This window comes from Poecilia mexicana, unplaced genomic scaffold (assembly GCF_051168715.1).
Source record: "Poecilia mexicana isolate PSO_F unplaced genomic scaffold, ASM5116871v1 scaffold_4, whole genome shotgun sequence".
Lineage (NCBI taxonomy): Eukaryota > Metazoa > Chordata > Actinopteri > Cyprinodontiformes > Poeciliidae > Poecilia > Poecilia mexicana.
This window is the reverse complement of record NW_028263373.1, coordinates 7,802,737-7,828,216: the sequence shown is the minus strand read 5'-3', so window position 1 is coordinate 7,828,216 and position 25,480 is coordinate 7,802,737. Positions and strand designations below refer to the sequence as shown.

Genomic DNA, 25,480 nt, shown 5'->3' with positions numbered 1-25,480 from the left:
CCAGATTTGTAATTTAATCAGCAGGAAAATGAAGCTGTGAAGGTCTCAGGGGTTTCTCAGAGAGCTTTGAATATCTCTGTTCAATCCACAATCGGGGAGGAAGTAAAAAGGGAAAGAGTAAAGCACAACTGCAAATAGAGACCTGTCTAACCTGATGGAAAAGAAGAAATCAGCTACAGGCGGGAGAAAACGTGACGCATATTGACAAGTGACAGAAAGAAAGTCGTTGAAAGGAAACACAGGTCCTGTCAAACGGCTAGCTAAAGGCAAATGTTAAATAAGTTGATGTGGTCAAAGCAGAACAACAATGAATTTTGAGGAATAATGCAAACCAACGCGTCATAACAGCGCCATCATCATGAATACAACATCTCAATGGTGGAACATGGTGGTGGCAACATCATGCTGTGAGGATGTGTTTCATAGAAGGAATAGTTGGGATCTAGTCGATTAGTGGAGCTAAATATCGAACAAATCTGGAAGAACGTTCTGGAAAATATACAAGGACAAAAACCAAAATGATTCGTTCAAGCACTGGCCAAATGTTTCAGGTGTTTATTTTGTTTGTTTGTTTGTTTGTTTTGGTTTCTTTTTAGTTACAAAACATATTTCCATCCATTTGACTGGAATGTCCAGCTTCACATGACTCAAAATCCCAATACAATAATGGTTGCATAATAAATGTGAAAATGTTCAGGAGTGTGACCAATCTTGTGAGGTAACACACAGGTACACACAGATTTTTGTTTGTTTCATAAAAAACTGAAGTACTGTATTGCTAAAACAATAATAATAATAATAATAATATAAGTGAACTTCACAGCATTCAGACCATTAGATAATCTGTTATCTTATTTAATACAGAAACAGAAGCATAATGATGTTTTATTAACGTGATGGCAGTCAAAGGTCATGCCTTACAATAAGTGTTGAATCTGTGATCGTAAACCCGTCTTTTTTACGGCCAGAGAGCCACGTCATGACGTCGTGAAACTCAGCGTCCGATCAGGCCACGCCCCGGGCTCACCTGAGCGCAGGTAGATTTGAGGCAAACTTTTACAAGAAACCCAACAGCCAAAGGGAGAAAACGACACCGCGAAGAAGACTTCTAACGGGAACTTGGGATTTTGTTTATACGAAGAAAAAGATAGCGGAAAGAAACAGGTTTGTTATTCTAACTTGTGTTTTACGCGCTTTTTTGTTGTTGTTGTTGTTGTTTAAAGAAAAAAAAGTTCAAGTTTTGGAAGGAGATTCGAGCTCTAAAAACACAGGTGTTTTCTATCGCTGCAGATTAAAGGCTCGTTATCTTAACGACTCATTAATGGCGCAGGTGTCTCAGCGCTTTAAAATCCAGCAGGTGTCTTCATGCTTTTTCTTTTAGCTCTTATAAAGTACAAACTGGACAAAATGATATTCAAAAGATTTTTACAACTTTTGTTTTTGTATTTGAGAACGTCTTTGTACGGGTTTAATCCCGGTATTGTAGAATTGGGCATTTGCTCGGTGTTGATGTCGGTGGGTCTTTGTGAAGCCCAGCTTGCAGTTCTTGGTGAACGGTGACTGACAGACAGCTGCAGGCCCAGCTCTCCTTCTCTCCCCTCTTCTCTTCCTTTCATTTCTTCCCCCCCTCGCCTTACTGGTTCTGCCACATGTGCAAGTTTCTACCTGCCCGCCGAAGAGTTTCACAACAGTTTCGGCTGCATTCCCAAAGTGCTGCGTCTTCCTCTGCCTCCATCCGAATCAGAGTCTGGATCTGATTAAATGATTGTTTCTGGAAACGTCACTGAGAATAAAGAGGATTCGGTTGAGAGCGCTTTGATTAAAGAAAAATACTTTTAATAAAATTGCCTGCCGAAATTTGACTTAAAAGTAAGTCGAACGAAAACTGATCAAGATATCTTTTAAAAAAATTAAAAAAAAGCACAATAATGTATGAAAAATCAGAATTAGATTAGCTCAAGACTTTTGGCTCTGGCTGATGGTCTTTCAATTGCTATGCAATATAAACTTATTGACTGAGCATTGAAACACATTAAACCACAATATAGAAAATGTACAAATACAAAAGTACATGAATATATGTGTGAGTATGTGCTGCTTTGTGTCAATACTTTCTTTTAGGAGTCTCATAGCTGTCAAGTCTGGTTACTTAAGTGAAACAGAAACAGCTGACGGAAATGATAGTGGGGAGTGAAATCAACATTAATCTGAAGTATACTGATATGAAATTAGTGTAGCCTATTTATTGTGCATTATTTAGTCATTTAGAGTTTTCAGGATTTTTGCCTTGCAGCATCAGCCCAAAGTTCGAATCAGTTCTGGCATCAGTCTGACTTTGGATCTTTCTTTGGTTAGTTTACTTGTTCTCAAAGCATACCAAGATTTTCTTCACTTACTCTAGTTTTCTGACCCACTGGTTGATGGAGAGAGACGGCAGCCTCCCTGGCTGCTAGGATGGATGGAGAAGAATGTTGTATATATGCAGTGAGAATTGCATTTAAATTTTATAATTTGATGCCTCCCAGCTGTTCTTATTCCCTTAAGAATGCCCTATTTTAATTTATCTTTTCTGCATTTTAAGAGTAAATGAACGGATCCAAAATTTGCTGGCAAATACCGACTTTAATTAGCTTTTTGGTGCTTTTGTTTCTTTGAAATTTGAACCTCACAGTTTCATTTTGACCTGTTATGTTTTTTTTCTTTTTGCTCTAAAGGAGTAACTACAACATGTCAAACTATTTCTTTAAAAAGTTGCTGAAAAAGCCATTATAGTGGTAATATTTTTTCAAATATGTTCTAAAACATTGATTTTTGCCCCAAAATATCTGCTGTTAGTTTTTTTAAATTTTTTTTTATGTTTGACCAATCAATCGCCTCTCAGAGCTGATCAAGGGGAAGTTTTCTGATTGATTTGTGCATATCTACAGTCATTTCAAGGCCTGCTGACCATTGTAAAGGCTCGTGTAGAGCAGTCCAGGTAGCTGTAAAAACGAGTGTTTACTCTGCTGCCAGCGTTCCCTTCTGTGAAGTTCAGAAAGTGGAAGCTGAAACGTCCTGTTCTGTGTAATTACAGCCACTCTGTAAACCTCTGGAGTGTTTGTGGTGGAACGGTGCGTATTTACACAAAGAGGTCTTGCTTTTCCTCACTGCCCACTAACCACTCCTATAACACTTCATCTCTAATGCGTCAGGAGGTTTTTTAATTTGTTTGTTTGCTCTTTTTATGATGATGATGAATTCAAAAGCAAATTGCTTTTCTCCATGTCTTAAGCTGAGATCTTGGCTAGCGTGTAGAGCAGGTAGTTTGCATGTTGGATGCTCAGCAGGAGTGGCTCTATGGCTTAGAATGAAAGAAAACCTACGATCCTCTGCTGGACAAACCAGGAATAAGCAATTGCATGTCTGGTTTAAGTCAGAGAACTCGCTCTTCTTACTTTCTTTCACCTCGGATTAATAACTCACTTGCACTTAACATTTGCCTCCAGCGGTCACACCTAGCCGATCCCACGCCATGTTCCTGCCCCTGCTATGTTGCCGATACTCAGCCAATGCTTTGTGTTGTCATAAGCGCTTCTGAATACGGAAGTGGCAGGTCGTTCTCTGTACCTTTATTCCCCCCAGTCTGATGTAGGTTAGGGACAGGACAGTGAGGCCTTAAAGAGGCAGGGTGCTGATATTCAGACAGCACTACCTCGACGGCACTCCCACGCCCCGAGGCGTGAATAAACGTTAACCACGAAGCAGAGATAACATCAAAGCTCGCTGTTGCCACGGTGCCATTTCCTGGTCCAGAGACACAACAGAGCCACTGTAGGAACCCAGGAAACCCAACTCCAGGCCAGAGGATCTATATTGTAGCAAACAGCCCGTCAATTATTAACAGACCAGTGCTCTCATTCCTCTGCCGTAACCATGGCACCCAGCAGACTGAAACTCGGCCAGCAGCTTGGGACCTGCAGCCGCTGAAAAGTTGACCAGGATGCCCACACAGCGCTGACACCGGGAGCAAGTGGACCCGTTTGGCTTCAGAGAAGGAATTACCAAAGATAGGATTGGCCGACGCATACGGATTATTTGATGGGAGAAACTGGGAAGAGATTTTTAGTTTCCAACTTTTAATTTCTTCACTATTGAGTGTCTTTGCATCCTGGTATCAGTGGCCAGGTTCTCCTCCGACCGGCACAATAGTGGGAATAATTACATAGAGGAGAAGGCGACGGGAACGCTGCTTTCATCATGAAACTGACACAGCGATTCAAAGTACTGAAACACTTTGGGTCTGTGCCCCCGGAGCCGCCGCCGCTTCTGGAGGTGCCAGTAAGTGAATGGATCGCTTCTAATGTAATGCTTTTGTTAGAAACATGACATCTGATCTGGTCAGTTTGTAGTCGAGGAACAAAACGGGAATCTAAAACTAAACAAAGTATCTTCCAGACACCTAGTCTGATCACATGCATCTACAATTTATTTTTAGGTTTATTTTAAGCAGATTCAACTTTTAGTTAAAATTCCAAAGTTGAATTTATCACAGTTGTGACAAACTGCCTCATGAAAATGTTTAAATCCAATCATAAACTTGAAAAAAGCAAATAATGACTGCTTTTGGCTGCTGTTTTTCCAAACTCTACAAATTCAAATGCATGGGAGGAATTGCTCTCTACATTTGCATTTTAAACAAGCTGCACCCACAGCGATGCCGCAGCGTTTCGCAACCAAAACCCATGGTGCCGTTGTGATTAAATATCAGTTTAAATGCTGAAACCCAAATATGAGAATGTGAAACAGTTGTTACCAGACTGAAAATGTATAAATCATCTGAATTATTAAGCTCTCAGCTAGATTTTGTGGTAAACAAGTTATTTATAGACTGATGAATGCAGAGGAAAACCTCCACAACATACTAATAACTTCATTATTTTAAAACTTTCAGCTTTCTTTAAGTTGCGTTTTTGTTGCTATAACCCACTCAGACAGGTATAATACTGCAAGTTAAGCCCTCTGAAAGACAATTGAACTTTAAATTTGTAAAGAACACTTCACCCTGGAATAGGAAGATAATTTAAATATTCAAAATAAAACATGACGACCAAAAAGAATCGATAAAACGGAAATAAAAACCACACGGAACAGAAACCATAAATAAAATGGATTTTGCAAACAAAAATGGAAATGATCGAGCTCATTTTAATTCATCATGTGATTAATTACTGAATTGCAACAGACCTGAACATTATCTTCTACTTTTAAAAATACGTATTTCTATTACTGCAAACAAATGTATTTAATAGTACAGTTATTGTTAAATAACGAAGCTATAGTAATAAAATAACAAGGATGTTGATGATCCCTTTTTTGTGAATGGATACATTGCCAAAAACAACTTTGTCTTCTTGCATATAAATGTAATATCCTTCTTTCAGCCAGCTGACTATCAGTGCACAGCAATAGGTAGGGAAGGAGGAAATCTATTTACACTTCAGCCAGTGAAAGCTCTTACCATTTCAAAGCAATAAGATAGAAATATTTAGCAGTTTTGAAACGGGAACTTTTTTTAAGGCATCTGAAAGCTGGTAACCAGCTCATGCTGAAGTCTTAATAGTTAACCTCTCAGTTGTACAACCATCGAAGTCCTCCTCAGGATTAGAGCTCTGATTACAGTAGCTGTCTCGATTAAGGTTGCTTCACTGATCTCGTATCAGCCTGTTGAGGTTAAAGGCAGCGCCGCTCCACCTTAGAGGCTCAGGGGGGAGGAGCGCTGTCCAGGTGAGGTCTCTGAAATGCTCCGCTTGCTGGGAGAGGCAGAGAGCTACCACAGCTGGTCATATTACAGATAATTTCAGCGGGAGGATCGGGTTTCCGCTGGACTGCAGGCTCCGTCCGTACAGAAGTGAATCTGAGGCTCTGCAGTCCTGGGCGTTCTCGTTGTGCGTTTGGCAGCAGATGGGACATGAAGAGCGAGCTGCTTCTTGAGAGCATGGGGCCGCAGGTGTTTGGTTCAGGTTAGAAACCCCAGAGGAAAATGGAAGTAAGGTTCAAGGATCACATGGTGAGTGGAGAAGGTGGAAAACAAACACTTTGTTTCCCTCATATGATGTGACATTAGAAGGGCTTCTAGAAATTGGGATTTCTAGAAGAAAAGGTTTGATTCATTAGCTAAAGTGGGGAAGTTACTTTTTCAATCTTTTTCTTTTTTTATGAAACATCTATTAGGATATGTTCAATTATTGTCGAATTTTTAGATTTATGTTTTGCTAATTTTACTCCTACTGCAGGGACATGTTTGATTTAAGATGAATAAAGCTAAATCTGTTTCTGTAGTTTCATATATTTTTCTGAACTTTTCTGGATTTCTGACAGACAAACCGTATTTAGCTTATTGATCAAGTTGGTTTTGTCTTCTTTAAGCAGAGGACAGTGATTAAAACACCCTGGAATTAAACTTCAGTAGTTCTGCTGTAAATGTAGGACTGCTCAGCAGTCGCCTCGGCCTCCTTTCCATTCCTCTCAGTAGGAGATTTATGCTCGTTTGTGTTTGCTCTTTGCTCCTTCTCTGGTTTTTACAGAGGGTCATTCCTGATTCATTTTCCAAGGTACTTTTTCTTAGGGATGGGCTGGACGAGATGTTCAGTGACTCTCTGGAGGAACATTTTGACCTTTTTAAATGAGTTTCCAGTCAGGAGAATGCAGCTAATGAGCTACGATGAAACTACAGAATCAAACTGCATCGTGGTCCGGCTATTTTCAGACGGTAGCCTGGCATGAAATCAGGTCACGGCCAGCTTTTATTTAGATGATTCCCACAGTTGATGATTAACTTAGTCAAACAGTCGGCCACCTGTCCAAAGGTCAAACTCTGCTGATCCTTCAGCGTTTGGTAATTACCATAAGCATAGCCTCTGGATAGTCTTTATGCAGGGCCTCTCACAGGGATGAATCCCAAAATTGTTTCGCGTTGACATAAAAATGTAAACATGTTTGACACCTAAAAAAGAAACGTGAAACTACAAGATGATACACAAGTACAATTATAAGTGAAATATTTTTCTTCTAAATGTTTCAAACCTGTTTTTGACTCTCGACGGCGAGTATCTTGCTTTACCTGTTATGTAACAAACATCTTCCTCCTTTTACTTGGGGGGTGGGGGGGGAGGCTTACATTCACCCTGTCCCTTGTTTGGCCTGTGTGTGGAAAATGCAAATCATGTGAGGCATTTCACCTCGTTTGTCCAGGAAGTTGAAGTCCAGCGTTCTCACTGTTGGAAAGCCGCTGCTTTCCAACAAAAACTACTGGGTGGAAATGTAGCAATTCATCAAATTAATAGAACCGCTGGTGAAACAGTGAAACGATGCCTGTTTTGTTTTGGTTGCTTGGTTTTTTTTTCCTGAATTGATCTGATAAAACTGTTAACAGGCATGTCTTGATTCTGATATAAAATCAACTCTAATACTTCACAATTGATAAAGTTGGTTTTGTCTACTTTAAGCAATTTATCATCGCTGAGCACAAAACACATTTTGCGTTGAACTGCCCAGGCCCAAACAAGTGCTTTGCAAATTATGTAAGTACCATGCATTGTGACATATAACCTGAAATTATTTAAAAGTTAAACTTGTGGTAAGATGGTGACATTATTAAGAAACGACAACTAAGCTGTTTTAATTCCAAAACGGCAGATGAAGCCAATTTTTCAATAAAACTTTGTTGCTGCGATGGAAATAATGACTTTTTCTGTAATCTGGATTGGACTGCTCATTATCTGAGTTCAAAGCAAAATCACATGAGCAATTTTTAAATACTTTAGATATTTCAAGGCATCTCGACTTTTGCCATTTCAACCAATATTACCTCATGTTTTCCTAATACAGTGCGGCCCTGCCACAGAGGCTCTAGTGTTTTAAAAATAATGAAAGTTTTGGCTGCAGAGGAGATCAAATATTATTCCACAGTGAATGTTTACATAGTCAGACAGAAATGTGCTGCGTTACCCAGACGTAGTGAAACTGTAAATGGATCGTCACTAAGCCGATTGCATAAGTTTCAGCAATCATTTTCTATCTATGATTGCCAAACTTTTCTTTTCTTTTGGTTAAAAATAAATATTAAATATGATGACGTCATCAGACTTTCTGAAAATGACATTGGTAAAACTGAAAGACTCGGAGACCAGGACGGTAGTTTTATCTTTCGATGTTTTATTGGTTTAAAAAAGGCTCGTGTCTCACCTGCTGTCCGGTCGTGCATACATACATGAACATATCAGGTAACTCCTCCTCCTAACCGGTCAGGCAGGATTGAAACGGGTGTGAGCACGTTCATATCTGGTTGAGGCGAACAAACAACCTTTCTGTTCTCAACATCGACTGTCCGCCGTGTAAGGTCCAGCTTTACTTGACTGAATTAACTAATCATGTTGTCATTTAGCATAACTGTAAAAATATTTTTGCTAAAATCAGAAAGTAGTTCATGATGTTTTTTTGTCTTTTTCAGAAACCAGGCATGGACGAGTTAACGATATGGGAGCAGCACACGATAACACTAAACAAAGTAAGTGCCTGTTTTTGTCATCCTGATGATGAAGAATCTTTGATAAATGAGGGGGGGAAAAACATGAATGAGTATGGAAAAACATTTCGCTGCTGTGCTTTCGTGCCGTTTGGGTTTTGGCTACTTCCGTGGAAGCGAGCAGGCTGGGTGGTGTTTCGGTGTTTGTCCAGGCCGTTGTGAGGACCTCGGGGTCTAAGGTGGGCCGTGCCTCAGACATCTAGCTTCCCCAGCAGGAATTCAGAGAGACACACCCTGCTGCGCCTCGCAGCACCAACTGGCTCGTCACCGTCCTGGCGCTGGAATGCGCTCCTTCTCTCTCTATCTCTACGCTCAATCACCCACTTAGCCTGCATTTCTACCCTCTCATTTTGCTGCATTCCTCCTCTGCCTTTAATGTGGTTTGTGTAATTTTCTCCTTATCTCAGTCCTCCCTCTTTATCTCTTCATTGCAGGACCCAAAGGTGGGTTTTGGTTTTGCTCTATCAGGAGGGAAGGACAAGGCTCACCCAGACACCGGAGACACAGCTGTGGTGGTGTCGGATGTTCTGCCTAATGGACCGGCCATGGGACGCCTCTAGTAGGTTCTCCTTCTGATACGACGATTATTTTTCATAAAATAAAGAAGTGTTGATATCAACCTACGCAAACAGGCTTATATGTGTGGCTGCTTGTGCTTTTATTTTGTAGCCACAAAGACCACATTGTCATGGTCAATGGAGTTTCGATGGAAAACGTTCACTCCAACTACACCATTCAGGTCCTCAAGTCATGTGGCAAGACGGCAAACATTGTGAGTAACTGCAGAGGCTAAAAATAAAACGGCTACCAGGCCAGTCATCATGACAAGTTTTGCTGGATGATAAATTGTCCCTGAAGTTATTGTGCTAAATGATGTTTTTTTTAAAGTAATACAATAGTAACAATGGCACAATAATGCAAGAACACATTCTAAAAGATAAACACAGGAACTGGGAGACATTTTAAATATGCAAAATAAATAAAGAAAACAACAGAAACGACAAATAAAATGAGTTACAAAGTCTTTGTAAACAATATTTAAAAAAAAAAATGATAGTTGAGACCGAAGCACCAGACTGACGACTTCTATCATTCAGTTTTTGGTAAAAAGAGAAAAACAATAAATCAAGCAAATGAAAATGATTGAGTTTCTTTTTATCACATGATTAATTGATTTGTTTATTGTAACAGGCCTAGCAGCTACTTCACCGAGTAAAAGTATTTTTTTTTTATTCCTTTATTTAACCAGGTAAACCCCATTGAGATCTAGATCTCATTTTCAAGGGGGAGCTGTATTCACAGCTCTTGAACCATGTCACATTATGTCGCAAATATAACCACAATCCTCAGTTTATTTTAAGTGATTAAAATCACTTAAAATCTACAAAGTAGCGCATAAACTTAAAGCATAGTTTCATACCTCCAAATAAAATTCTACATAGTTGATATCATGAGTATTTAAAAGCCACTGTTCTGTAAAGGCTGCAGAACATTAGTGAATAATTAGCATCATAAAGGTCAGAGAGGAAGCAGAGTCGGGTTGTAAAACAATATCCCATAGTTTGAACATCTCACACTGTGGTTCTTCTTTGACAAAATGTTAATAACCTGCCAACTGACCTTCTCTTGAAACCTCCGACCTTTCTGTCCCGCAGACAGTAAAGCGGCCTCGAAAGATCCAGATCCCAGCCACCTCCAGGCCGACGAGGGCCTCCTCCCAGTCCAACCTGCTGGATCAAGAGCCGCCGAGACGAACGCGCCGCTTCTCAGACGGCAGCGACAACAGGGACGGCGGACGCTACAACACCCGCCGCAGCCCCTCGCCTCAGCACAACGGGCACACGGGGACGCTGCCACTGATGTCCGGATACAAGAAGCTGCCGCAGAACCGCGCTCCAGACAAACCGATCAGAACCACGCTGGTTAAAAAGAGAGCCACAGATGGTGGGAGCGCCGGTTGGAAATGCAAATGGAGGTTGTTTTGGTGCCAGAATGATACTGGTTCTTTAAATCGCTAAATTCTGTTTTGCAGAGTACGGACTGAAGCTGGGAAGTCAGATATTTATAAAGCACATGACAGACAGCGGCCTGGCCGCCAAGGAAGGCACGCTGCAAGAAGGAGACCTAATACTGAAGGTGAAGATTTCTGAAGTTTTTACTCCATGCAGACTGGTTGGACAAGCATGAAAACGTCCTCCATCTGGTATGAAGGAAGGAATCTAGCCGCTGCTTTCTATTAATCCATGTTGAAATAGATCAACGGCATGACGACGGAGAACCTTTCCCTCCTGGAGACCAAGCACCTGGTGGAGAAGAGCAGGGGCAAGCTGACCATGACGGTCCTCAGGGACGACCGCAAGTTCCTGGTCACAATCCCGGAGGTGGACGACAGCCCCCGAAACAGCGAGGACGAGCTGCGCAAGGGCAGCAGCTCAGAGCTGGAGGGTAAGAGTTACTGAGAGGTGGGGAGGATAAATCATGAAAGAGTTTGGGCTCAACATCTCTGCATGCAGCCTGTCTGGGTAACTTCATCAAAACCGCTTTCTGTGACCAATCAGACATTTCAGATATTGAGGAGGACATCGCCCCTCGCCGGATATCACGTCAACACACCCGAGAGAAACGGACACGCAGGTACAGATCCACACTGTTTTGTACATTTTCTTCCATTCGTTAGTTGCCATTTTTAAGTCGTGTTCAATATTTTTAACCCAGAACGAGAGCCGAGCCACCGCCCCGAGCCAAGTCCAGGGATTCATCTCCTGTACGCTCCACACTGACCCGGCCTGCTCCGAAAACTTACGCCCCTCGAAGAGGTACATCTCCAGAAAATTAGCTTCCTTTCATAAATGCTCATTTCATTGTTGCAATAAAAATGATCGTCTGGAAAACAAATGACTTTTGAACTAAATGAGTTGAGCTGCATGTATTGTAAATTAGGTTTTAAGACCACCAACTAAACAAATCACATGTAGGCAGTAAGATGAAATACATTTACTGTTATTGTTGTTTCTAATTGTAAATAATTTTCTCGTCAGCTCCGTCTGAGTCCGATTCGGACCGCAGCGCTTCTCCTCCGGCCAGGAGAGAGATTCCAGTAATGAAGGACTCCAGCAAATACAAGTCAGTTCATTTAGGTTAAACATTTTAAGAGGCTTTTGACGTGTGCTCTCAAGTTAGACATTCACTTCTTGATGGCTTGGTTTTAAGTTCCTTTTTGAACCCAAGTCATTTAGTTATTGTTAAATATATTAGTAATATTTTAGCTTTCTCTACAAGCTGATTCATAATTGTGCTGTTACTCTTCTGCATTCACTTGATGGCTTTCTATTAATTATATTTTATTGGGTTAGTTTAACAAGTGTGTGTCTTTATTAGCTCCCTGTACAGTAAAATGATCGAGATGCTTACTGTGAAGACTTTAATGACGTTCGTCTCTTTCTGCAGACCTCTTCCAGGATTGGCCGCCCTCCCAAACCCGCGATCTTCTCCTGTCCAGAACTGGACCTTAACCCGTCCCCCCTCCTCCTCCTCAAAGCCACGCAAGCCGGTGTCTGAGTCCGACTCCGACCGCAGCGTCTCCCCACCTCCACGCAGAGAGAGCCCCCTCCCAGACACGAGATACAAGTATGGACTGCATTTTAATTCACTGAGAGATTTGTGCATCCTAAGATATTTAGATAACCAAATCAAATGGTGAACATCAGTTGACTCTTTTTTTCTTAAATAATAAATTATTCCCATCTCCTCTGCATTGTTTCTGCAGATCTCTTTCTGATCTTCCCCATATTAGTCTGAAATCCTCCCCCATCACTGTTCGCCAAGAGCCACCAAGAAGAGTCAACTCCCCTGTGAGGATCCCACCCCCAGGTCTGTATAAACACACACACACACACACACACACACACACGCACACACACACACACACACAAAAAACAATCCAGCTTCCTTGTGACGTTTTGTACCCTCAACAACTCCCTGACAATATTTACTCCAGTTTTAAGTGCTTAAAATAAAGTGCAAAAAGGGATGGGCAAGTACACAAGTTAACACCTCTACGAATGTTTTGCTAGTTCCTTTAAAAAATACACATTAACTTTGAAGGATTAGCTCCCTAGTTGTCGGTACAAAATGAAAACATTGTAATTAGAATAATAATTTACAAAAAAAAGTCACACTACTGCCTTGTTAATCTTTTACTGACATTTTAGATTAAAAACCAAAACAAAGTAATGCGTAATTGTGAAATGGAAAATCATGCATGGTGTAAAAAACACTGTTTAGCAACAAAACTGAAAAAATGTGCAATGCATTTCTGTTTAAACTCGCTGAGTCATTAGTTTCATTCCCCAACTCGCCCACAGCATGATGCTGTCTCTTCTTTGTTGGACGTTGAGGTTAATGTGTTCAGAGAGATTTTTTTTTCTTTGCATGTACCTTAAAAAATTTTATAATTTTCCTTCCAGTTCACAAATATGCACTACTTTATCAGTCAAGCTCTTAAATCCAAATAAATTACAGTTGCAACAAGATAAAATGGGGAAAAAAAAAACTTCATGGGATGTGAATGCGTTTGCAGAGCTCTGTGATGCTGCTTTTAGTTTACCTGTAATAAGAGTTATTCTGCTACGTTCTGCTCGTTTCCAGATTCTGATTCTGAGTCGGACAGCACGTCAGCGCCTCCTCAGAGGCACAGCACCTCGTACAGCCAGGACTCCATCAGCAGATACAGGTACAGATGAAGGTCCTCCAAAACCCATACCTGGAACTCTGCAAGAGTTCACCAAGCGGACACTGGCCAGACTTCCCGGCTCTCCTTCTGTTACCTTTAGCTAATCACAAACTTCCGTTTGATTTTGACAATTGAAGTAGCCCTCTGTGTTTTTGTGATTTATTTTCTCTTTTGGTGTGTGTGTTTATTCATTTGCTTATTCTGGACCAGTTTTTTTTTTTTTTTTTTGATTTATTTTTCGACTGTGTATCACTTGTGTTTACAGTTTTTGTTAACTAATAATAAAATGAATAAAAGTGGCTTTTACAGAACATGTATGTGGCTGTATTGATCAGAGTACTTATCAATGAAGCAGCGCTGCTCAAATCAGACGCCAATAAACCGATCAATCATCAGTTCCTGAAAAATCTGCATGTGTTTCAAAGCATGATTGTTTTTAAAATGAGGTTTAGTTCAGATCTTTACTGGCCCAGAGGCTTTTACCTACCACATGATTAAAATGGATCATTTTGATTGGTCACAATGCAGTTGACCTTCACACAGAGAGCTCACCTCAGAGGTAATAAGGTGAATATTTACCACTCAAGTCTCAGATTATCATCAATATAGCCACAGGTCGCCCCCTCGTCAAACATAACTGAGATTTGTTGTCTTCCTCCTCCCTCACTCCCGCCTCCCTCTTCTTTTTGTTTCTCTTCCAGGACCCTGCCAGAGGTTTCTCTGCAGCCTCCCGTCGAGCCGCCTCGCTGGAGCGAAACCAGCGACCTGCCAAAGAAAGGTCTGCATGGAAGGTTTTTTTTTTTTTTTTTTTTTACAGATTGCATTAAGTAGCTTTAAAACCACATTCCACATATTCACTGACCTTTACAGCTAACTCAATCGCCGAGTCAGATCCCAGTGACGCATCCGGCCCCCGCAAAGACTCCTCAGGGGGCAGAAACTCAAACGCAGCCAAGGGGAGACGCAGGTGAGATAACATCTCATAATCTCCCAAGCACTGGGTTCCTGCACCAAGAAGCTTTCATAAGTTGGCACTTTTCTGCAAACATAACCTTCCAAAACAATCAACCTTAGAGTTCCTCGAAGAAACTAAATTTAACCTCAGCTGTTGACAGTAAACCTGAGCAGGTGGAAAGTCGGATCATAAAAATCCTGTCACAATTTATAGGCCTGCAGAGGCCTGCAAAGGTATCGATACCTGTTGTACTTATTTTGTAATATTATAGTAATATACACCAATGTCTTTTAATAAGATTTTAAAATTCCTAAAGGTAATATTCAATACACTATCTCTGATGCTACTATTGCATTATTGAGCTGAAATTGTTTTAGAAATGACTTGAAAAATCTGCCATTACAGATTCTAGTGAAAGTGTTCAGAAAATTGTTGCTTCAGGGATTTTTTTTTCTAATATTTAGTCTTAAATTTTAGATTTTCAGCTTTAAACACCATTTCAGATTCTCATTTGCTTATTTATTAAGCAAAACTAGTAACACAAGGGCGTTGAAACAACAGTGTTTGGTTTACTTGTTTTACACAAACTCATCTGCCATCACTCTTTTTTTTTTTTTTCTTTTTTTTTTTTATTGCACACACTGGTGCACATGACATGACTTCCTGTTCAGGTTTCACCACATTTCATTTCAGCTGCTGAGAATCCAAAATACGCCAGGATTACGTCACTTCGTCGTCCAAACAACAAATTGTTTGTGATTTAAGCTAGTCCTTGTTGATAAATATAGCTGTCAACATATATTTATTAGCAATATCTAAATCTTTTTGACATAAAGCAAAGTGGATCAGAGAGAGGAATTACATCTGACTCGCATAACGATACTCCAACTGACCTGCAGTTTCTGTCCAGCCTTCAGAAGCTGAAGACTAATGAATATTTTAAGCAGAAAAAAATGTTCTCATAGTTTTTAACATTTTGTTTTGTTAGAGTCCTGTCTAAGAAAGCAACTTCACTTGCTGCGAGGAGGGAGCCTTCACGTCGAGTCAAATCCCCCATCAGGCCGCCTCCAGACGGTGGGTTTGCTCCACTATGCTGAGCTCTTATCGTCGTTTTTCACCATGCAAACCGTGAAAGCGGAGTCACTGACCAGAGCCTTTTGGTTTCTCTTTCAGAGTCCTCTGAGTCGGATGAGCTTTCACATCTCAGGAGGTCTGGTAGCTCCGAGCGAGAGCAGGACCACCACAGGTAACGCACAAACACCTGCACAAATTACACCAGAACTGGATTGTTTTTAAACTAAATATTAATGACCTGAAAGGTCCCACTTTAACTTTTTAGACAAGTTAAAGTGGGCTGTTAAGAGACATACCTGTTATTTTTCTTCACTGATTAATTATGCTGATATTCTAGTTAGTTTGGTACATTTTTAAATGAAATTTGAATCAATTTTTATACTTTAAAATACTTAAAGAATGTAACACAGCAATATGTTAACCAACTTAATAAGAAATGTGGCTTTTAACAGACCTAGATTAAATCAATTTCTGTTCATTTAACCTCTTCAGAATTTTACAGTAAAATAAAATAATTAGAAGTTGGGATATAACTTTTATTTTAAGGTATGCAACAGGTTCTTGGTTCAATTAACTTAATAAATAAAAATCAAATCAATCCATTCATACATTAAGGTTCCTTTAATTTGCACTCACCTAAAAGTAAGTTGGACAGAGATTTTAAAAAAAAAGGTTATAATGGATTACTTCAGGGATGCCCCAGTCCAGTCCTCGAGAGCTACCATCCTGCACCTTTCAGATGCATCCCTGCTTCAACACACCTGAATCAAATGATTGGCTCGTTACCAGGCCTCTGTAGAGCTGATCCCGGTCTATTGGAGTAAGGATACTTCTAAAGCTTGCAGGATGGTAGCTCTCGAGGACTGGACTTAGGCATCCCTGGATTACTTGGTGTCCTAATGGTAAAAAAGTACAGATATTTTTATAAAACAAATAAGCCACTTTGTTTCTTGTTTTTTCCTGTACCTCTTAAAAATACAAATTAACAAACAAAACAGTTACCTAAATTTCAAATCTTGTTAGGATACTGATTGATTTTTTTATTTTGTCGTTCATTTAATCTTTTCTTCTCTGTAATTTTAATTCATCTTGTTTTCTCCGTCCTCTAGCTTTATCTGCCATTAAATTGAGATTAAACTGTGTGACATATTTGTTTGAATCAAATGAAAAAGCTGCAGGAGTGAGATGGGAGAATAACGATCTGTTTTTCACTCTGCAGCGTTCCTCGTGCTGCAAAAGGAGGCGGCACCGTCCGGTCTGGGATTTCAGTGAACAACCCTGAGCTCTACTGTAAGAACATTTAACGTTTAAATTTATTAAAATTCTTTAATTATTTTTTCTTATTGTATGGCTACCATGGTTATAATTCCATCCATGCAATTAGCTAAGCTGTGATGTTTTGATTTCTCTTGCAGCCAAACCTGCAGAGGAGCCTCTCTACTTTCTACCTCCTGACTCTTACCCATCATCTAATCCCGGGTGAGAAATTTATTCTTAGCAAAACTCATCTGTATTTACACTTTATAAAAAATAATTCTAGTGATCTGATTTGTTTGGCATCTAATTTTATTTATTTTTTTCTGCAGGTATAGTTCTGATGTAAACACAGTGAGGTTTGTCAAAGGCCGCAGTTTGGGCCTCAGGCTGGTGGGAGGCAACGATGTTGGGATCTTTGTGGGCGGAGTTCAGCCAAACAGCCCCGCATATGAGGAGGGAATGAAGGAGGGAGACCAGATCCTCAAGGTGACCTTATCTGAGTTGTTCACATTTTTATTTATTTTAATGGATTGAAGGATGAGGCCAAAAAAAGAACAAATATAAACCAACTTAAAAACCTGTTTAAAAAGAAGCTCATTGGGAAATATGTTGTGTAATATGAGTGTTTCAAAGACCATAAATACTATCGGTGACATAAAAAGTGTTTAAATAAATTGTACATCTAAAATGAGAATGTGATATTTTTAAATGTCATGCAAGGTGAAAATAATTTGTGTTTATCTGGTGTTTGAACATTTAACTGTTTATAAGTTGAAGAGTATGATCATTTCTTTTAATTTTAATATTTTTTTCCTTCTTTCTTGCTTTCATTTTTGTCAGTTCAAAATAATTTATTAGTAAATAAATACATTTGATTTATTTGGTTTTGAACTGAATCAAGCCTTTGGTCTTTGTTTGTTTTCAGGTAAATAACGTTGATTTTGCCCATTTCACGCGAGAGGAAGCCGCCAACTTCCTCCTCAATCTCCCAGCAGGAGAGCGGGTGGAACTGTGCACTCAGAAAAAGATGGACAGTGAGTGTGGAGCACAGCTGATCATGGTGTCGTTTACTTTCTGTGTCTCAGTCTTAACTTCTACTCTGTTTCAGTTTACCAGAAGATCATCAAGTCCAACCTGGGGGACAACTTCTACGTCCGGACGCACTTTGACCACGAGGCGGACAACCCCAAGGGTCTGAGCTTCACCAGAGGAGAGGTGTTCAGGGTCCTGGACACGATGTTCACCGGGAAGATCGGCAACTGGCTCGCTGTCCGCATGGGAAACGACCTGCATGAGATGGACAAAGGAACCATCCCCCACCAGGAGCGGTGAGGAGACGCGTTTTATTCCTCCTTAAGCTCGTTGATATGCAGCCACATTACAACCTCAAACTTTATTTTATTTTATGTGATAAACCAACACACAAGTAATGCATGACTGAAAGATTAAGGCACTATTTATTCCTTTTTTTTTTTTTTTTTTTTTTTACAAATAAAAAGTTGAAAAATGTGGTGTGAAATTTCAGTCAACCACAATTTTTTTTACTCTTACCACAAATTCTGTTGGATTTAGATATTGACTTTGACTAGGCCATTTTAACACCTGAACGGTTTTGATCTAAGCCAGCTGGATCAAACTCATTTTCATGAAAATTATGGCAAGACGTATTAATAAAAGTGAACTGTTAAAACATTATAACTGTCTCTGGATTCAATGAGTACTTCTTAAAGTTAAATACTATTTATTTATTTTCCTGTCACACTGATATAATTTGGTACTATAAAGACAACAAAATATTTATTTGCCTTTGTGCACAGCTGATATCTTACCTGAGCTGTGGTTCTCTGTAGCTCCTCCAGAGTTGTATTCATCTCTTTGCAGCTTTTCTGATTACAGCTCTTCTTTCCCTGTTTCCCAGTTCAGGTGCATGGCCATATTTCGATCTTTCCATTTTCTATACAATGCTTTTCCCAGCTCCAAGCCGTATTTTTCTTTCACTCGATGATGTACTGTTGTCACATAAAGTTTTTATTGAATACATTGAAGCTCGAGGGTGTAATGTGGCAAAATGCGAAGACGAATAAACCCCCTGATTAAAACGTTCTTCCAACAATCGCCTCCCGCAGGGCAGAGAAGCTGGCCACCATCGAGCGAACGCAGCGGTCCACTGGAGAAAGGCAGGCAACCGGGCCGAGAGCAGAGTTCTGGAAACTGCGAGGACTTCGTGGAAACAAGAAGAACGAGAAGAACAACAACAGACGGACTCGGGAAGACCTGCTGCAGCTCACCATCCAGGGCAAATTCCCGGCCTACGAGAGGGTCCTGCTCAGGGAAGGTGGGCTCGGGTCTCTCACACACAAACACATGGACACGTTTAGTTCAGAAAGTCACATTCAGTTCAGTTTTAAAGCAGCTGATTGGTTGTTTATTTTGTTTGTTTTACCAGCCAATTTCAAACGACCAATTGTCATCCTGGGACCCCTGAATGACATCGCCATGGAGAAGCTGGTCCATGAGATGCCCGATGATTATGAGGTGGCAGGTGAGTTTCTGCTCGTTGTTTGACCATTTCTAACCTTTCTCACGAATAACGGAAAAGCATTGCACATACTGAGGCTTGCTCCTGATTAGTATTTGTGTTGAACTTTATTCTCACAGAGATGGTTCCGCGGAGCGGCGGCGGAGACAGCAGCTCCACCGTTATTAAACTGGACACTGTGAGGAAAATAGCAGAGAAGGTGAGAAGAAACCATCAGAATTCAACTTTAGATGTTTTATTTCTCAACAGTAGAGACGTTTTGCTTCCTGTGTCATCTTCTGAATTGTGTTTTCTTTCAGGACAAGCACCCCCTGCTGGACATCACTCCCACCGCAGTGGAGCGGCTGAACTACATCCAGTACCACCCGATGGTGTTGTTCTTAGACCCCCACAGCCGCAAAGACGTCAAGACCATGAGGCACAAGTACAAACCCGACTCCAGCAAGAGCTCCAGACGCCTCTACTCCCAGGCTGTCAAGATGAGGAAACACGCCAACCACCTGTTTGCAGGTATGCCTTATGTTAGACGGTTAAATGCAAGATGCATTAGGAGGAACAGAAGTGTTTTCCTCTCACTTGTGACTTAGCAGTGTTCACGGTATTTCTCCTGGTTTTCCCCTTCAGCTCGGATAGACCTGCAGCCCGGTTCCCACAAGTGGTACGACTCTCTGAAGGAGAGCATCCGGCACCAGCAGTCCAAACCTGTCTGGGTGTCAGAGGTCACGGTATGTCGCGCTGCTCTTCCTCTCCACAGCCCTTACACAAGTAAACTCTGGAATATTTCGATTTCAGTGAAAAACTTGGAACTAAGAATTAGAACCAGGAAATTGGCTATGATTGTGAGATAACACTGAGGTTGTTAGATGTTGTGATGTCAACTTTCCTGATACTATTCCTGTGATTTTAAATAAATAGCACCTTGCATTAAGATTAGGAGGATTTTATTTTAATAGTAGACAAGTTGAGCTTAACCAACCCAAAAATAAAGGAGAATTTATTATAACTTTGTAATAAACTCCAATATTTAATGGTTGTTGGGTAAAAATCAGAGGTGGATTGATTACCCCACATTTTTACTCAAGTAAAAGTAAAAATTATCTCACAGAAAGTTACTCAAGAGTGAAGAATATTTCATAAACGGGCTATGTAAGTACAGAGTAACTGATGCTAACATCAAATTTAATATTTTTAAATGCCATTTTCAGATTACAAGAATATGAAAACAACTTTATTTTACAATTTAAATAGAAATGATCCTAACCAATGTGCTGCAACCAAACTTGATCTTCATGAAGGTCGCTTGTGAACCCAATAATCTGAACAAACGGCCTTTTGTTCAGTAAGACAATATTTAATATTGAACATTTTATAAACATTAAGTTTACTTTTAAAACCTCTCCAAGTCCCTCTTTAACTCTCTTTAATTTTTTGGACTTTCATCCCCCTTTTTGTGCATAATGTGATGCCATTAAACTCTTTCTGAATTTTGTCTGTCCTGCATTAATAGCAATGCCAGTTTGATAATCGTCATGTTGCAGTTTGCAAACTGTTTTAGCCAACATGCATGCGATTTGTTCACATCCTGACGTTGGCTCATGTTGACCACATCTTCACAGTGGTTACACACACTTGTGTGTTCAAGGCGTTTCTTAAGCCAGGTTGTTTGTTTTGAAGAAAGATGGCTTCATGACTTTTAATTTTCAGAAATTGTGCCTGTCGAAAAGAAAACAAGGACGGATCTTAAACTGACTGAAGTGAGGCACTAGTTTCAGAATCACACAGTGGGGGAATTCGTTTTGTTCTTCCATCAAATACCCAAAATTATGTCTAGTCTTACGATCAAGTAGATTTAAAAAGACTCGTTTTATAACCTGCTTGGTGCGCAGTTTGAATAATACACTACAGATTTAGTTAGGGGGTGCTGTGGTGCAATTTTAAAGTTCCTCCTATTCAGCTTCATTTGTTTAAAACCCCTCCACTCATGTTCTCTTCTGTCCAGCTGGAGAGCGGAGGGGAGCAGGACTTGGATGCTCTGGACCCAACCCAGATGGACTACCTGAGCGCTGCCAGCGATCTGGAGGACACCGACGGAGAGGCCATCACGGACGGAGAGGCGTACACCGACAACGAGGACCTGGAGGAGGCCTATCCAGGTCAGGAAGCCGCCAGGTTCCCACAAAGCTCCAGGGGACCCGGAGCTGCTCTGGCCCGATCGTCCGAACCCGCCTTAGAGTACGACACTCCGGCCGCCGACGAAGAGCCCGGTGACTACGGCTATTCGGACAGAGAAGTCCCACCGTTGATGCATGTGCCGGAGCCCAGGTCGGCCCGCCAGGACGACTACAGCCCGCCCCGGAGCCCTGCTGAGCAGGAAGAGCCGTCGCAACGCAGCTTTACAGACTCTGACTTTGATGGTCTCGATGTAGACGAGCCCAACACTCCATCAGACGGACCGCCAGACTTTGTAGCCCCCGACCCGTCAAATCGACGATCGGTACGCGAGCCGTCATACGCCGAGGAGCAGCCGGAGAGCTTCCAGCCTGCCCCTCTGTCTGCTATTGAGGAGAGACTAGAGCAGGTCTGTCCAAACAGAAAGTTTAATTTATTACAGTCAATCTATTTGAGAATTGTTCTGGTAACCTCACAATATTTGAGAAACAGTTTAACCCTCTGCTAACTTCTTACTGGGATTAAACATGGAATGAAAACTACTTATAAGTGAAGACTTTAAACAATTTGTTTTTAATTTGGCACATATTGGCCTTATGTAAAGAAAAAAAACAATTTACAATGTTGGTGAGGTTTTAATACTCTCTGAGAGCATGAGATTCCCATTTCATTTGGGCCTTTTTTGGTTTACTTTAACTTAATTTTTCTATAAAATGGTATCATTAGACAAAATATGGCTTCAATGAAACTTTAAAGAACAAAATCTACAAGTTTGAATTTATTCTGGATTTTGTCTAATCCACACAGGCTAAAAAACATTTAAATATAGGCTCAAATGAATACATACACCCCACTAATATTTGGAAAATGCATCTTTGAATGAGCTTCTGGCACAATAGTGGCTGAATATTGTAGCCTAGAAAAGTGTGAACACTTTCTTGGCTACAGAGACATTTTACATGTTTCACCAGAGTTTACAGATTAAAATGTTTCTGTGTTCACCTGCCTACCATTTAGAAAAAACAGCCAGGGAAGACAAAGAAAATGCTCCATTTCATGTGTTTGAGCTTTATGTTTGACACTCAGCTGCCAAAAAGCTTTTGAGTCAAAAGTAGAGTTACATCTAAAGTTAATGAAATTCAAAATAAATTAAATTCCCCGTGAAGTACTGCTGTTCCTTGACGAGAATCCTCCTCAGTGCTTTGTTGTATTTGCATAATTTCAACACAACTAAGCAAACTTTTATTATGAAGAGTTTGAATCTGTTCTGGTTTTAAATGCGTTTTTCCCCCTCTGTTCCAGACGCGTGCGGCAGAACCACAGACCCAGCCTGAGGAAAAGAAAGGCCCACCATACATCGTGTAAGTCCCAGCTCCCTCTTTGTGGGATTCATTGATTAAAACGAGACTGATCCACTCTGACTCCTCACCGTTCTGCCCGTCACCTCCTCAGGTTGGCCCATCACCACCAAGCAGTCCAGTACAGACGCACACAGATCCGAGGCAGCGACAGCTCCGACGAGGACGAGGAGGACGAAGAGGTCGACGACATTGAATGGGGTCCGGCAACTGAACTCTAGATACTCTGAGGATTAAAGCTGCCGACAGCTAACCCAGGACAGACAATAACTATTTCAGCCCTTTAACTCGTTGTTTTCTTAGATTGTTAGTTTCTCTAAAGAGGGCGATGTTGTTCAATGTATGAGAAATGACCAAAAAAAAATGTCTCACTGAAAACATTTTAGATCAAAGTGCCTGGTTTTTCTTTTTTTTTTTTTCCTTTTTATATTTATTATGTTTTTAAAACTACTTAAAGCAACTCGGTCTGTAATGTACAAATTCTAGTTTTATTAGAAATCATTAAGCAAAGTGATGTTAACCCTAATCTATCCTTGAGACCAATTAAGAAACCAGTTTTTAAACCTTTTCTACAATAAACAGTTTTTTCTAATTTCACATGAGTTCATGAAGTCATAAGTGCAAGACACAACCATGATCACTGAGGATGATGTCCGCAGTACAAATATGTACTAAGGACAAATATGTGGTAAAAAAAACTTTAAAACCCAGAAATCATCCTGTTGCAGCCGTAAGGACAACTTGACATGAATGACTTTGCTCCAACTAAAGGGAAGAAAAACCCTGAAATATAAACATTTTCTCTCCAAACCTTTCAAATGTGAAAGTTGATCATAGGAAGAGGATCAGTAAGTTGACAGGAGATGTACTCTGAAGTTTTGTCCCTTTTTATTTCTGAGATTTTATGAAATTATTTTATGTTTGGGGGTTAGCAGAAGAAATGCAGCTCAGCTCAGAAGTTCATATAAACTAATCATGAATATCTGACTAATTTGGGGCTTTTGATGATTCATTTGAAAGGTTTCTTTCCCGAAGGAAAAGGACTGCAAACAACTGCACAGATATTTTATATATATATATATAATATTAGCAAGAATTAATAGTGGATTTTCTTTAATACAAAGGTTTAAAGTGAATGTTTGTACATTCTCACTAATATTTGGCTAAATGTCCCTTTGCAAGTGACAAAGATGACGCACTTTTTGTAGTCATCAACATGCATCAGACTTAAATCTGACTGGATATGAGACTAATAATCTGAAATGGTGCCCGGAAATTACCCAATCTATAAGCTCAAACATTAGAGGTCAAATATCCAGGCAGAATTACAGCAGACATTATGGTGGGGTGGATTGATGCCAGAAGTTTACATACAATAAATAAGACACTAAAGTATTTTATTCTCATTTGAAATTAAATCAGAGCAAGCTTCTCTTGTTTTTAGTTACCCAAATTATCTCGCTTTGCTAAATGCTACAATAACATAGAATACAGTATTAGAGATGTATTTAATGTCTTTAAAATCAGAAGCAAGCATACATTTCAATATTTGGCATCACTGAATTTGATCTACATAACTAATTGGGTCAAATGTTTGTGGTTTTCCTTAAGCGTCTCAATAGTTTGCTTGATTCTGACTGAACTAAAACAAGGGAAGTTTGGTCTAATTTAACTTCAGGGGGGAAAACAAATACATACCTGTCTTTTTATTCCATGTATACAAACTTCTGGTTTCAACTACAGCCAATGAAGTGGTGCACCAAATGCTTGTTCTAAATGTCAGTGGTGTTTTCTGTTGCCTTATGAGTTCACCTCGAAAAAGGAACTGTTACAACCTTTTATTAAAAGACTAAATTTAATATGAGATTCATGTCGATGATGACAGGATGTGCATTTCTAACTAAAAATACAGTTGTAGTTTAATACAACAATGTTTCACCTGCCGTGTTAAAGCCCCTGTAACGACATTGCATTAAAAATAGAAGTAATTTATCATAAATACCGACAGTGGCCAGAAGTACAGAAACAATAGAAAAGGAAGTGTGTGGGGAGTCTGGGGACAAAGAAAAACTAAAAGTTGTGCATGTTTGATTAAAGTAATTTACAATAAGGAGAACATAAAAGCTGTTCACACTTTTGACAAGCTTTTTTATTTAAAAAAAAATCTATTTTGTCTTATTTGGAGAATATGCAACTTTTAGCGACCGTTTCAGGTTGTTAGTATCTTGCCTTTAAAGAAGCAAAACGGTCACGACCATGTGCCACTACTTCGCCCACAATGAGTCATTTCGAACCTGCTTTTCAAATTTGGGGTTCATTTTCTATCTCCTGCTGGTGGTTTACGATGAAAAGTGTGGTTACGACACCGATAGCTACGACCAGGAGGTAAGTTAGAGCTAAAATCGTATTCCAGAACAAAAAATACATTGAAATGGAGACCAATACAAAGATTTTGGATATACAGCTGAATTGATAGTGTGAGGAATTAGATTATTTTATTGCAATTTAGCTCCCTTATTCCCGAAAAACGTTACATTTCCTAAAAAGCTAATTATCAAACGGGGAAAATGGCAATATGTATAATTTGAATACTATTTAAAGTCAACAAGCAAATTTAATCACTTTCACAGACAGTTTTGAAGTAACTATTTGACCTTTAAAGCTTTTATCACAACACGCTTTTATCCAGAGGTCGAGTTTTGTAGCCCGAGTTTAGCGGGGTCTTCCTGAGCTCCATAAATTTGCATTTTTCACACTGGTAGTAACAATCTTGTTTGCATTGATAACACTCGTTTTAACGTCTCGCGCTGGTGACGCAGCTCGGGTCACGTGT

The 25,480-nt window shown here is 40.1% G+C and overlaps 1 protein-coding gene across 4 annotated transcripts; it reads left to right on the top strand.

Annotated features, from left to right (window-relative positions):
- The first annotated feature begins 1,004 nt into the window (after positions 1-1,004).
- tjp3 (tight junction protein 3) lies at positions 1,005-23,244 on the top strand. 4 transcript variants are annotated; one of them, XM_014986952.2, is made up of 30 exons: positions 1,005-1,164; positions 8,489-8,545; positions 8,998-9,122; positions 9,233-9,335; positions 10,219-10,507; positions 10,596-10,699; positions 10,819-11,008; positions 11,122-11,197; positions 11,279-11,379; positions 11,602-11,686; positions 12,011-12,190; positions 12,330-12,433; positions 13,211-13,295; positions 13,997-14,073; positions 14,166-14,262; positions 15,239-15,324; positions 15,424-15,496; positions 16,544-16,614; positions 16,740-16,803; positions 16,911-17,067; positions 17,507-17,615; positions 17,690-17,909; positions 18,708-18,916; positions 19,028-19,123; positions 19,240-19,319; positions 19,420-19,630; positions 19,745-19,845; positions 21,120-21,698; positions 22,592-22,650; positions 22,742-23,244. In XM_014986952.2, exons 2-30 carry the CDS (start codon positions 8,498-8,500, stop codon positions 22,866-22,868), a joined length of 3,906 nt encoding a protein of 1,301 aa, XP_014842438.1. In that variant the 5' UTR covers positions 1,005-1,164; positions 8,489-8,497; the 3' UTR covers positions 22,869-23,244. The 4 variants fall into 4 exon arrangements, with proteins under 4 accessions (XP_014842438.1, XP_014842436.1, XP_014842437.1 ...); XM_014986950.2 differs by lacking the exon at positions 1,005-1,164 and adding an exon at positions 3,794-4,317; XM_014986951.2 differs by lacking the exon at positions 1,005-1,164 and adding an exon at positions 5,768-6,046.
- Positions 23,245-25,480: the final 2,236 nt, after the last annotated feature.

What these genes read in the sequence shown, in the direction of transcription:
- tjp3 (XM_014986950.2), top strand. Translation starts at nt 4,237, where the DNA reads ATGAAACTGACACAGCGATTCAAAGTACTGAAACACTTTGGGTCTGTG. An exon ending in CCGGCCATGGGACGCCTCTA is followed by an intron (nt 9,123 to 9,232) that starts GTAGGTTCTCCT and finishes TTTATTTTGTAG; the next exon opens with CCACAAAGACCACATTGTCA. An exon ending in GTGGCAAGACGGCAAACATT is followed by an intron (nt 9,336 to 10,218) that starts GTGAGTAACTGC and finishes TCTGTCCCGCAG; the next exon opens with ACAGTAAAGCGGCCTCGAAA.